The sequence below is a fragment of the Arachis ipaensis genome, chromosome B07 (assembly GCF_000816755.2).
Source record: "Arachis ipaensis cultivar K30076 chromosome B07, Araip1.1, whole genome shotgun sequence".
Lineage (NCBI taxonomy): Eukaryota > Viridiplantae > Streptophyta > Magnoliopsida > Fabales > Fabaceae > Arachis > Arachis ipaensis.
Genome location: NC_029791.2, coordinates 2449510 through 2463332, shown reverse-complemented (window position 1 = coordinate 2463332; position 13823 = coordinate 2449510). Strand labels below are relative to the sequence as shown.

At 34.8% G+C, this 13823-nt stretch overlaps 1 protein-coding gene across 1 annotated transcript; it reads left to right on the top strand.

Moving 5' to 3' along the window:
- LOC107610122 (UPF0505 protein C16orf62 homolog) lies at positions 6014-11798 on the top strand. The gene is made up of 8 exons (XM_021106942.1): positions 6014-6119; positions 6348-6532; positions 7036-7195; positions 7626-7722; positions 8082-8251; positions 8761-8927; positions 9185-9370; positions 11499-11798. The coding sequence occupies exons 2-8, from the start codon at positions 6371-6373 to the stop codon at positions 11682-11684; spliced, it is 1128 nt and encodes a 375-aa protein (XP_020962601.1). The 5' UTR covers positions 6014-6119; positions 6348-6370; the 3' UTR covers positions 11685-11798.

Sequence of the window (13823 nt, the reverse complement as noted above, 5' to 3'; positions counted from 1 at the left end):
AGTTGGAAATGATAGGAGTGGGAGGTGGATAGGGAGAAAACTGTTTAAAAACCACCCCCAAAAGCGCGAAAGGGAGCAGGGGCAAGATAGTCTTTGCGCACGGATTTTTTCAAATCATTATGAGCATTAAATGCCCAGCGCGGAGAACGAAACGGCAAACGGATGCCACAGCAGATCAAGAGACACGCGCACAAGAGACGCGGCCCTTCCACGATCAGCCGACCCAACGACAACGCACGAGTGTAAACATCACGCGCCACCAATGGCCTCCACGGCCATCGCTGACGCGTCGGGGGCACTGTTACGGCCTTTACCGAACATGCATCAAGTTAGCTAATGTTCATTTGTGCATCATTCATGTATTAAGTTAGCATTAGTGCATTTGTGTATTATATTAGAACTAGTATTTTTGTCCATAATAACATTACGAGAATAATTTTTTTTTAAATTATAGTTCACTTTGTTCTAACAGTATAAATTATGCATGACACAAAAGATTTATAAAATCAAACTACTTTTACGGACACCTGGACACCGTTTCAGCCACGTCAGCCAGTTCCGTTTGGTGTATGAGAGGCAAATAGATGGAAGGACTAAATTGTCCTCCGTTTATTAAAGTCAGGGACTTTTTTATATTTAAATTTTGTCAGGGATGTATTTGTCAAAAAGTTGAAAAATCAGGGACCTATCTGTCTTTTTTCCTAGATTTTAATATAATCTTTGTTCTATTATCAAACTAACTATTTTTTGTTTTATCTTCCAATTAAGTGATAATAAATATAGCAACCACGTTTAAGGTTGCATTGAGTTAGCATCCATAGATACCATAGAACATAAATATGTTTGATTACATTGAAACAAAAACATAAAAAAATAAGACATAAGTATTATATCTTAACGTGTCATGTCTTTAAAAAGATAAATGAACCAAGTTAGGTCGTGTATCACATTGAATGGTTTTCCCAGAACACTTTCTGAAAAGAGAAACTAAAGAATACAGGAATACGGAGATTATTATGCTTACGTGATAGGTAGGAAACTCTCTCAAACATGTCCCGAGATCCTGAAACAGTAAGTTGCTGATACATAAATGTATTCATTCCTCTAAGAGGCAGCCACCTACGTTTCATTTCATGCAAATTTGTATTGGATAATTGGAATACGAGACAAAGTGGCTGCTCATCTTTAAGAATATAACTTCATTTTGTTTTTTAACATGTCCTGAAGTTTCCAGATGATTCTTGCAGCTAACATTACTTGGGCCTCATCTCCATATTCAATTCTTGTTAGAAATCACCATTGATCACCTTAACACTTTGATGTTTCCACCATAATTACCCTTTGAGGGGCAGATGCAGAAGGCCAAGAAAAACTGACTTTAACTCGCAACAAGGACATCTTCCAGAAGAACATTGCAACCGATAAATTGAAATGCTAATAAGTTACCACTTTTACATGGAGTTAAATACAGAACCCACAAATAACCCTGTCTTGCTGTATATACATAATTCATAAATGAATAATACTCCTGCCACATATACTCTCCTGAGATCCCTCTCTTTATCAATAGGTGATCCTGTACAGCATAATTCCATCATTTATTGAACATTTCATGCCTCGTTGCAATGTGGTATCTGAAAATTTTGCTTGATAGAGGTACCCTCTTAAATGATAGGGATAGAGGAAAAGATGATTGTCAATGCAATCCCCCAAGGCTGCTTTCTGGCAAAATCATATATTGAAGATGTCATTACACTCATGCTTGGCACGACGTTACCAATAGTCTTGGCATGAGCAGCTTCCATCCTCAAAATAATGAAATCTATTTGAATCTCTCACTATTATTTTTCTTTGAACAATCTTTGATATATATTTCATGGCGGTGTGAATCTACGATTAATTTTAAAATAGTTATAATAGAAAATTAAATTCTTTACTATTATGTTATTAAAATGGCTTATATACAATTTTTAGTTATTAAATTATAATTAATTTTATATTAATTTCATCTGATATAATGGATCTTTTGTATATGAGAGAACATTAATATGTACAATAAACTTCAATTAATTATTAATACTAAATTTTTTTTTTTTTTATATTCAACAGGATTTGTGCTAAAAAAACGAAACTAAACACAATTGTTTTTAAAAAATAAACTTTTTTTATATCAGCTGAAAATAAAATAGAAATTTCACTAATACGAGACTGGTACAAAACTAAATAAGCGCCATGAGAGTGTCTTAAATTGCCTATTCTATCTGTGTAGTTGTTATCTTCTCTGAACACATACTTTAAAATCACAGTCTAGATTTAGTCTATCAAATGTAAAAGATCGTTATAATAAATGCAACAACATAAGAATCCTTAGTCCCATCCTCTAACAAAACTCTAAAGCAATTCTATAAGATTGCATTTATTCACGAGATAAGACACTGAGACAAGGATATAGAGACACAAAATCATGTTTGATAAAAGAGACATAAATAGAAATAATGTGTTCAGAGACACTGAATTAGTATATCTTGTGCCTTGAGACACTAACAAAAGACACAACTTATTTTTTCTTTTTTCTTTTTATTATTTTTGTTAATTTTTTATAATTATATTTTTTGTTATTATATTTTTCATCTCAAATTTTTTGAATGAAAAAAATTAGAATAAATTGAATTTTCATAATTTATTCTAATTTATCACCAAACAGAATATAAAACACAAAATTTTGTATCTTTGTCTATTAGTATCTTATTCTATTCTCATTGTCTTGTCCTGTGCAGTTCTCGTAAACAAACCCAGCCTAAACGCTTGTTCACAAAATCTATTGCCATCGGATATTCCTTTGCGAAACAAAAACTTCCATGGAAACAAACATTGGGCCTTCTTGATGATTCTCAAAAATTCGACCATTATTCTGAGCTTATAAATTACAATAAGATAACACAAAAAAAGGGATAAGATACTCTATTATAATAGCGAGTAACCTTTTTTGATCCAGTCCAAAACTTGAGCATTCTAAAAAAATAGTGAAGATTATTAATTTTTGTACTAATCCAAATTAATTTTATTATCTATTATTATTATCATTATTAAAAATTGATAAACATGTTGTATTGTTATTGTTATTGCATATTAATTATTTATTAATAATAATAAATAATTAATAGTGACTAATTTTAGTTACTAATATTCATAAGTAAATGAATCACAAAAAAAATATCCATAAATAAATAATATTTGTTCTAGAAAAATCTCTAATAGAATGAAGGAAATGTTGTCTGGTGTTTCTCATATTCCTTTTACCAGTGACCTAGGTAAATAGTTGGGATGAACCTTAATCATCCTCGAGTTGCTAGGTCTGTTTTTTCGCACTCTTTAGAGAAGATCAAGAATAGGCTGGCTAGTTGGAAAGGTCGACTCCTAAACAGAGCAGGCAGGCTTTGCTTAATTAAATCTATTGCTTCTTCTCTTCCTATTTACCAGATGCAAGTGACACTTTTTCCTACTTCAATTTGTCAAAAGATTGATTATGTACTTAGACAATTCTTGTGGAAGGGAAAGGTGGGGGAGTGTTGCTTAAGCTTGATCAAGTGGAACAAAGTTGTCACTTCAAGAAAATATGAAGGTTTGGGAATTAGAGATACTCAATGTGTGAATTTTGCTTTATTAGGAAAGCTTGTTTGGCAATTACTGGATAATAAAGACAAGCTTTTGGTAAGGATTATGTTGGCAAAATATTTATCTGGGGGTTCTTGTTTTTCACCCAATTTTTCTAATAATGTTTCAAGCACTTGGCGAGCAATTTATAAGATAATAGAAAAGCTTTGTGATGGTTTTGAATGGTGTATAGACAGGATGTCTCAATCCTTTTGGTATCATGCTTGGCGACCATCTGGAACGCTAGCTCCTTTGGCTCCTTTTGTACACATTTCTGATTCTCTCTTGAAACTAGAAGATGTCTGGCACCATGGACATTGGCGGTGGGATATTCTTTGCACAATGATTCCGAAAGAAATTAAACTTGATTTGATGCTCTTTGATCCTATCAAGCAAGCAGGAGATAAAACAGGTTGGTTTTGGATAAACTCAAATACTCTCACCTACTCGACTAAAAGTGGGTTGGTATGAATGGCTATTGAAGAAGAAATTTGGCTGGAATGATAATGAAAATTAGCTTTGGCTTTGGCGCTTGAGAATACCAGAGAAGATAAAGTGTCTGCTCTGACTTTGCCTCAATAACGAAGTTCCCACAGCTAGCTACCGGTTTCAAAGAGGTCTTGCTACTTCTGATTTTTGTCAGAGATGTTATCTTGCTCTAGAGGATATTAACCATTGCTTTAGGACTTGCCAAAAAACTCGTCAGATTTGGATTAGCTTAAACTTGGGAATGACCGCTGTGGATTCTGGTTTGGATTTTGTGTCTTGGATTCGTTCTAACCTAAAAAAAAATGAGTTCCTCTTTGCAGCGGCCTTTTGGTGGATTTGGAGGGACAGGAACAATGACATCTTCCATCAAGATGATCCATGGAGTAGGGAGAAAATTGTTCACTTGGCTAAACATGCTACTCGAGATTTCTCCAATGTCATTACCACCCAAAAACATATTACTCCTTCCTCTTTGCAATGTAACTATATTACTCATTCCTCTTTGCAATGTAACTGGGAATCACCTCCGATAAATGTCTGTAAAGTGAACTGTGATGCAAGCATTTTTGAAAATGAGCAATTAGCTAGTTTTGGGTGTATTATTAGAGACAACATGGGAATTCGGATAAAAGATTGTTCTGCCAGTATGCCTCTTTCTAGTGTTCTCTGCTGTGAGTTTCATGCTATTTGGAGAGGACTTGTTATGGCTTGGGATTGCGAGTGCAAAGAGGTCATATGTGAAACTGATAATCTTGATGCATTTTTTTTTATTTCACGAGACACAACCAGCATGATTAGGACTGACTATGATTTACTTGACAAAATTAAAGAGATGCTCCAGCGTAATTTAACAATTACGGTAGTACTCATTCAGCGCACAGCAAACAGAATGGCTGATTTAATGGTGAAAACTGCTGCTTTTAATAAGCAGGTATACTTGGAACGGTTGCTACCCCGTAATAGTTTAGACATTATTATTAGAGAAGAATTCTACTCTTTTTCTTAGGTCTTTTTTTATGTTATTTCCAGTCATAAAAAAAAATAATATTTTTGAATAACAATAAGAAAAAGACTTAACCAACTGTGGAAGAAACGCTGGAAAGAAAGTGCCGATATTTGGTGGCGACTTCAGTCTTCGCTGTGAAACCTCTCAGCTCAGTTCTTGTTTCTTCGTTCGATGGAATTCAGGCCCCGCAACTACACCGACGCGTGAATCTCACGCTCTACCTCGCCTACGCGCCGATGCTCACCCTCTTTCAGCTGCACCCTCTCCGCCACTCCCTCAGGTTCAATTATTCTCTCTCTCTTTTGATCTTTCACTAGCACTTCACTGTTTCGGATATACCACGAATCACGCTGATAGATTTGATTTTGTTTAGTCGTAAGCAAATTATTATGTCTTAGTATTTCTGTTTAAGCTAGTTATTTTCTGTTAGCTTCTGTTTAGTGTAGGTTAATGATTTCAATGTTGTTGAGCTTAGTGATATGATCGTAGTGAGTTTCATAACAAAATCTGGCGAGAGAAAGTGTTCTATAGATAGAGATTTTTGTTATGTTTAACTACACAGCAAAATGCAGGGAGGATTTGGTTAAGTAACTTCATTTGAGGACTTGTTAATATTTGTTGAAATGCTTAGTGAATTTTTATTTCTGAGTAGTAGTTGTCTATGTTATGATTTTCAGGTTGATTCGATTTTTTTTATTGTGTTTGGAATTTCCGTTACTTGCATTGGTCTCAATACTTAGTTGTTGTGTTGATGTTCTTGATTTCTTGTTTTTAGGGTGATGTTGTGGAAAGTGGTAACAGTGATTTCTTTGATCCACTGAGAGGAACTGATAACGAGGCAAAGGTCGAATCTCCTGATCCTGACAACCTCAGCAATGCGGTGGATCATCATCCAACCAAGGAGTGGACCTCTTTCAGGAGATTACTAATGCAGAGGTTTCCTGTCACCAAAATGGTTTCAATGTCTTCAGTAAGCTTTTCAAAATGGTTTCCTTTTTGTTCTGTAACCCTTTATTTTTTTTAGTTAATCATAATGGCTAATTATTTCTATTTTAATCACAGATGCCTGATCTTCGAATGAGAAATGCAAAATGCATGCCCATATCTATTACATTGTTTATCCTTCTTTTATTTACTTATTTATTTTAAAAAAAATTGTATTTGTCTCTATTTATTTATGTGATGTCATGATTTTCAGCACATGAGAAATCTTCAACAATTATGCATTTGGAGGAACTGGACGATCCACAAAAATTTGCTGATGAGGGTGTCAAGGTGATTACTTGGCAAGAGTATGTGTCTCGGTTACATGAGCTCAAAGATGAAATTAACCGTTCTTGGCTAGCTGAAGATCGTGTAACATCCTTAAAGTTATCTATAAAGGTAGATGTTGATACATTTAACAGTTTCTGGGTTGTTATTATAGAATGTATAAAAATTACCTTCAATGCTTGTTTTTGGGTTTGTGCATTGCATAGAGGATTTTTTCAAAAATTCATATACTTACTGTTTTTATGTTTTATTTTTTCCTTTATAGACCTAGTAGTATTTTGTTTACATATAAGAAGGAAATTCTTAGCCGACCCCACCTAGTGGGACAAGGCTTTGTTGTTGTTGTTTGTTGTTATAAGAAGGAAATTCTTGTTTAATTTTGTTGAACCATATGTTAAATAAATAGAAGAGGCTCAGACAGAGATAAGCTACCTAACTAAAATCCAAATCATGTATAATAGTAAGTTTGCTTGGGTGAGAAGGGACCGCTGGGGGAAGAAGGGATTTGAAATAATTTCTTATTTTGGGATGAAATAATATTTTTCTTTATTTCTTATCTTGATATGGGTTGTTTATATGAACTTGAAAGTTGAAACTGATTGTTCTGTTTGCAGGCAGTTAAGCTTCTGATGGATACGTCCGTTTCTGAGTTTTATCCTACACTTTTTGTCCTTGTCACAGATATCATGGACATGCTTGGCGAATTGGTTTGGCAACGCATAAAGCGGAAAGCCGAGTTTACTGAAGATGGAGCCTTACTCTGCAACTTAGCAGGTCTCTTCTTAATTTGAATCTATCTCTCACACAATTAGTTTTACCCAGAGTGTTTCCTTAGGCATTTCCAATATCAATAGTGGTTGAGAATCTTTAATCTGGAATCTGTCCCTCTTTTGTACCCGTCAAATGGGTAGCTTATGGTGAACCACAATGAAGGCAAATAAAAATTGTTGCTACAAGATTGTTGCTTATAGGAGAAACCCCTATATAAAAATTGTTTGCCAAAACTTCTCCATGTATTATCGATAACTTGATAAATGGGTTGTTACAGTAACTTCCCTCAGAAGTCTCCAAATGTTAAAATTATTTTCTTGTTGCAGCTAATTTATACATCATATAAGCTTGATGGTGTTTGATAATTGATAGTTGCTTCAAAACTTGTATTGGCATCCTATCGTTTATCCAAATCTGTTGACTGACGGTGCAGAAAACTTTAAGGCAAGCGATATTTGTAGTGATGCTAAAGAAACTTGCAACAACTGGTTCAACAAAATTGGTGTTGTGCAAGAGCTTCTTTCACGCATGTAAAGTCCTTATCCTTTTCTCTGTATTTAATGTATTCTATGTTTCTTTTCGTGAAATTTTTTTTGTAGGTCTTGTTGATGTATGTTTCTGAATGTTTTATTCCATCTATTCATTCTAATGTCTTCATCATCACACTTGGAAGCTAAATCAAAGCCAGTTTCAAAAAAAAAAGTAGTCATGCTTCTTTTTCAGTTTATCTTATAGGACCTACATGTTTTCTTTTTCTTGTGTAGAAACCTTATTCTCTTTCTATGCACTATTTCTTTGCATTAATAAATTTCTGTATTCAACATTTTGGCTTAAAGTTTCCTCCTCAATTTTGTTGAGTGCTTACCGTGTTTTGGGAATTTTACTTTGGTTACCTGGAGTTGGCAATATTGCCTTGCTGGCAATTTCTGCTTGACCAACCTGAAGACAGTCTTTGGCGCTTGGTAATGATGATAAGAGGATTGGGGGATCCTGTAGCATCTGCATATTGTCGTTTTTATATGGCTCACTGTGCTCAGAAGCTTATTTCACATGATATAGGTATTTTGATTAATATGTTTGCTGGTGCATATTTTTACGTATATCATATACACTGTTACCCTGGCAACCTATGACCCCCAAAACCTCAGTGTCAAACACCTTTTGCTTATTGCTTCTAGTATACCAATGGTTTTGTTTTTAAAGTTCTTGTATTCTTCTGTAATTTGCACATTCAAAATGTTGTAGAGAATGTGAACAGTTTGGTGGTAAAAACATTATTTTCATAGTTATTTCTAGAGTAAGTTAACAAATTATTCCTCTACTGCTGTGCACCAATTTCTACTTTACAATCTGTACTGTTGTTTGTATTCTATGCTCTATCTGGTTGGTTTCTTGAGATTTATTTTCTGTCTTATACCTTGTTCTCAGTGGGATTCTCAGTGGGATGCATGGATCATTTTGTTTACTTATTTTGCTGTTTAATCTATAATGCATCTGATTGATGTTATATAATTTTTTCTTGTGATTATCTTCAAAAACTTAATTCTTTATTTCTCCAACTGGGACAGGTTATCTTATAACATTTATGAATGACATCAGAGTCATTTTGATGAAAATTTTATCAGCAAATGAAAGCACTCATGGAAATGTTAAACACAACAAAAGATTGCAAGTTAGTCTAATGGAACCAACCATTGAGTATATTATGAAGTATATATTTAATGGGTTATCTCAGGTATGTATGTAGTTTCTTTCCATTAGTGTACTTATTTTCTACAATATTATATGTGATCATGGTCCCATAATGGTTATGCTGGTTGGAACTTCTTGAAACCGAAATTACCTATGCTAATAAAATTAACTACATTATTAGGGTTCTTCTCATTATTATAATGGAAAATAAAAAATTGCTGATTGTTTGCCCTGCTTTTTTTTTCCCCTTCTTCAACCTGTGTTTTATGGTGATCTAAATATATCTTTACTTTGCCAAAGGGACAAGTCAGTGAAGTTCTTGCAGAGCTGGGATTGATGAAGAATCAACAGGATTTTGGGAGTGTTTCATGTGTTTCAGTTGTTCTGCATCATTTATTGAACGAACTCCCTATTGAAATAGTTAGTTCAAACGCTCTACAGATGCTTCATCTAATTGAATTTAGCAAGGATTATTCCTTTGATCAGGTATGACACATTTTGCAGTGTTTATCATGCCTTGAGTACTTCTGATACACATCAAAATGTAATTTGCTATATTATAGCTGTCTTCTTTGATTTGCTTTTTCCAAAATGCAGTTTTATTGTTCTTCTTTTTCCCAATAGCACTCTTTTTCATCTTACTCATCTCCAAACACTCAACCTTGCTTTCAATTCTTTCCATTTTTCTCCATTGTCATCTCAGTTTAGTAAGCTTGTGAGTCTCACACACTTGAATTTATCTAATTGTGAATTCATAGGTGAAATTCCTTCCCAAATATCACACCTTTCCAAATTACAATCACTTGATCTCTCTTCGAATTATAATTTGATGTGGAAAGAAACTACTTGGAAAAGAATGTTGCAAAATGCCCAAATTAGGAGCTGTGAAAGTGATCATTTCCGTTCTTGCTTTACTACACTGATAAGCTGCTTTTACCTCCTCTCTCTCATGCTTCTTTGACTTTCGGTGCTACGAAACTGAGTTAATATTCAAAATAATCTCTGAAATTTGATCCCAATTCAATTTAATCCTCAAATTTTTAATTGACCCAAATTGTATCCTAAAATTTTAATGCGTACCTCAAATTGGCTCTTCTGTCCATTTCTGTCACCAGAAAAATGACGTGGCAAATTTAGTTGACACCTGACAGTGGTACCTTCTCTCTCATGCTTCTTCGACTTTCAGTGCTACGAAACCGAGTTAAAATTCAAAATAATCTCTGAAATTTGACCCAGATTCAATTTAATTCTCAAATTTTTAATTGACCCAAATTTACCCTAAAATTTTAATGCGTAACTCAAATTGGCTCTTCCATCCATTTCCGTCACTAGAAAAATGACGTGGCAAATTTAATTTACACGTGGCACAAGAAAAACGACGCCGTTTTTCAGAAACCTAATTTCCTATTCCTTCATCACTGTAAGGGGGGTCAAATTTTTATGGTACCAAATTCAAATAAACCAATAAAAAGCTTTTGCAACATCCTTCCACCGCCGTCGGAATAATCAGCCACTTCAATCACATGAAAAGCTTTTTTTATTTTCTATTTGTGAATGCAATGCAAAGAAAGTGAAGAAAAGTGGAGCAGTACTCACGACGTTAGTGGGTCTAAAATGGAGGCGGTGATGAGTGGAAATCAGATTCCAACACAAAACACACCGGCAAGTGTACCGGGTCGCATCAAGTAGTAATAACTCACAAGAGTGAGGTCGATCCCACAGGGATTGAAGGATTGAGCAATTTTAGTTAGGTGATGAATTTAGTTAAGCAAACAAGTGAGAATTTGGGTGAATTGTGATCAACAGAAGCTAAATTGCATGAAAATAAAAAGGAGAAGGAAAATTGACAGAAAAGTAAAGTGCAAAAGAAATAAAAGAGCTGAATCTTAAAGTGCAAGTAATGTAAATGACTGAAACTTAGATTGCAAGAAATGTAAATGGCTGAAGCTTAAAGTGTTAGAAATGTAAATTACTGAATCTAAATTGCTGGAAAACTTAAATTGCTTGAAGATTAAAGGAATTTGGGAGCTGGGATTCAAAATTAAACAAGAAAAATGCAAGCCAAAGTAAATCAGAAAGCTGTGAAGTAAAGAAGTTCAGTTTAGTATCAAACAGAAATGGAAAATTACTTGAAGAAGCAAAACAAAAAGAAGCTGAGCTCAATTACGAAATTCTCAAAGAGAAATTGAAGATCTAAGAAGAGCAATGAGACTAGAAAGCAGATCTAGATCTCAATCACTTCCTTGATCAAACAGAAAATAAAATGCAGAAGAAATGTAAATGAAACAGCAATGAAATTCAGATCCAATTCCTCAATTCTTAGAATTATGTAGAAGAAGAACAAAGATGAATTTCAGATCAAGAATTGAAACAGAATTCCTTCAATCTCAATCCAAAATTCAAAACAGAAGATGGAAGTTGTAGAAGTAAGAACAAAATGAAAGAAAACTCAGATCTCAATCCCAATTCCCAAATTTCAAATGAAAATTCTAATGAAAACTAAAATTCAGCTCCAAGAAAGAGTAAAAGTGCTAAAAGATTCAAAAGTCAAGGTAAAGATCCTCTACAAATCAAACTAATTGCTATTTATACACTTTCTATTTTTGATTTTCAGAACTTGGAGTGGGCTTTTCAAATTAGTGAAGAAGTGGATCCAAATTGGCTTTTGATTGAAATTGGCCCCAAGTGCTGGCTCCAGTGGAGCGCTCAGTCAAGAAAGAAAACGTTGCCCTCTCTTGCCTTATGTCTGGGCTCGTGCCAAGCTTCAATTGTAGCACTCAGTGAATTGCACATAACGTAGCGCTACATTGTGCCTTGTATGGTCTCCATCTTCGAGCCCTGGTGGCTTCCTTTTGAGCCAATTTTCTTGTAGCAAAGTAGCCCTCAGTTAATTGAATTAATGTAGTGCCCTTTCTATGCCTTGTGCGCGTTTTTCTTGGTTCCCATTTCGAACCTTGATGGTTTCACTTGCTAGTGTCGCGCCTTGCTTTTATTTTGTTGAGGCCACGATAAAGTTAAAACACTTAATGTAGCGCTACATGCTTGAATGCCTCCTTGTAGCGCTCCGTTTGGAAAATCAACGTAGCGCCCTTGCCTTTGCTTTGGTTCTTCTTCCTCTAGCGCTCAATGAGAGAGCGCTGCCCTCATTATTCGAGCGCTGGCCCTTGCCCCCTTTTGATGCACAATGCTTTAATGTCTTGGGTCACGCTTTTCAAAGCGTGGCCTAAGGTCCAAAGCGTGTTCTAAGGTTCCTCTTTCCTTTTTTTTTCATCATTTCTTCACCTGCAAGTAATCAAAACAACCAACCAAAGCATCACCAAATTCACAAGATCTCTAAATCATTCAAAAACCAACTAATTCTAGCTTAAACCTTATGATTTTGTGTCAAATAAATGATGGTTGATTGAATTGACATAACCATGCAAATCCACTCCAAATCACTTAGTTATAATGCAAGAAAGTGCATAAAACCTAATGAAACAAGTGAAAAATGCTTGAAAAGCTAGCATAAGATGATCTGTCATCACAACACCAAACTTAAACCTTGCTTGTCCCCAAGCAAGCACTAAACATAAGAAGAAATGAAATGAAACAGAGAAGCATGCATGTCCTTATTTAGCAGATAATTCAACTTGGTTCATGGGGTTTTATGCAGACAAATGTAGCTCAATTATTCATAGCTATCTGATATGAAATGTCCCTTTGATGGTTCACTAGAGTTGCTGCTATATTGCCTTGCTTTTTAATTGATCCCTTGCTAGCTTTTTCTTTCTTTTTCTTAGGAAGCTTATTTATTAATGAAAGCTTGGTGGCAAGTGTTGCAGCAGCCTTTTGGCTCAATTTTTGCTCAACACTTCTTCACCACAGACACTTGGCTCACAATTTCTTCCTAGGAACATTGATGCCCAGCATCTCTTTGGATTACTAAATGCTTTGTAACTAGGTTACTCTTGATAGTGGACTTTCGATTGGCAATCCCAGATTAGTTAATCCAAGTGGCCAAGTTTTAAAATACTCCTTAGAACCTACTTGTCCAAGCATATCCTAGTACAAAAACACCACAGCCATATGTCCTAAGGTCCAAGCTATTGGTGTCTAGCCTTATTGTTTGTTTCTTTACCAATTCTTGGCTTTTCTTTTTCTTTTCTTTCTTATTTTACTTCATTCTCAAGGGATATTCATTGATGAAAGGCTTTATGACAGCAACTTAGTTCACACTACAAAGGGCATTTTATTATGTAGCTTTTGTTATTTGAGCTAACCATTAAATCAAACAAGTACCACCACTGAATTCTCATTCTAATTTCCACAACATTGGACAATCACTCTCTATTTCAAACATTTTTCTTTTATTCATGCAGCAGGGAATAAAACAGAATTTAGCAGATGAGTTATGACAAGCACAATGCAGGCTAGCATTTTTGGCAAACATCTTCACTTATACCTAATTGAACACTTCAGCAAGACATATAGAAATCCCAAGTCAAAATACTTCACAACAACAAGGATTAAGTATCAATACAACCTGTTGGGAATGTCTCTCAGCTTTTTCTTCTGTCATCATTATTTCTCTCTGTTGTTCCTCCTTTGGATGATGATGCAGACCCCTTTCACAGATTGAATGTTTTCCTGCATAATCTTTAGAAGTTGCTTGTTTCTCAAGTCCTTAGGCAGCTGGTTAGTATGCAAGATTTGCTTGTAGGCTTTTGAACTTATTTTTGGTGTGTGAACACCAAACTTAGTTCCTTGCCAATGCTCCTTATGCAACAAGTCTTCCACATATATATGAAACCTTGTGCCTTTGCTGAAGGTCATAAAACTAAAAACTAGAAAACAGACAGTGGTTAAGTAATTTTCTGATTGCTTGGAGCTAGTAACTACTTATGCAGAAGGTGAAAATGCGTTTTTAAATGAGATTTTTGGTGGAACACCAAACTTA

Excerpts from the sequence above, each read along its gene's own strand:
- LOC107610122 (XM_021106942.1), top strand. The coding sequence starts at position 6,371 with ATGCATTTGGAGGAACTGGACGATCCACAAAAATTTGCTGATGAGGGT. Across the intron at positions 7,196-7,625 it reads CTTACTCTGCAACTTAGCAG|AAAACTTTAAGGCAAGCGAT; the intron begins GTCTCTTCTTAA and ends CTGACGGTGCAG. Across the intron at positions 8,928-9,184 it reads TATTTAATGGGTTATCTCAG|GGACAAGTCAGTGAAGTTCT; the intron begins GTATGTATGTAG and ends ACTTTGCCAAAG.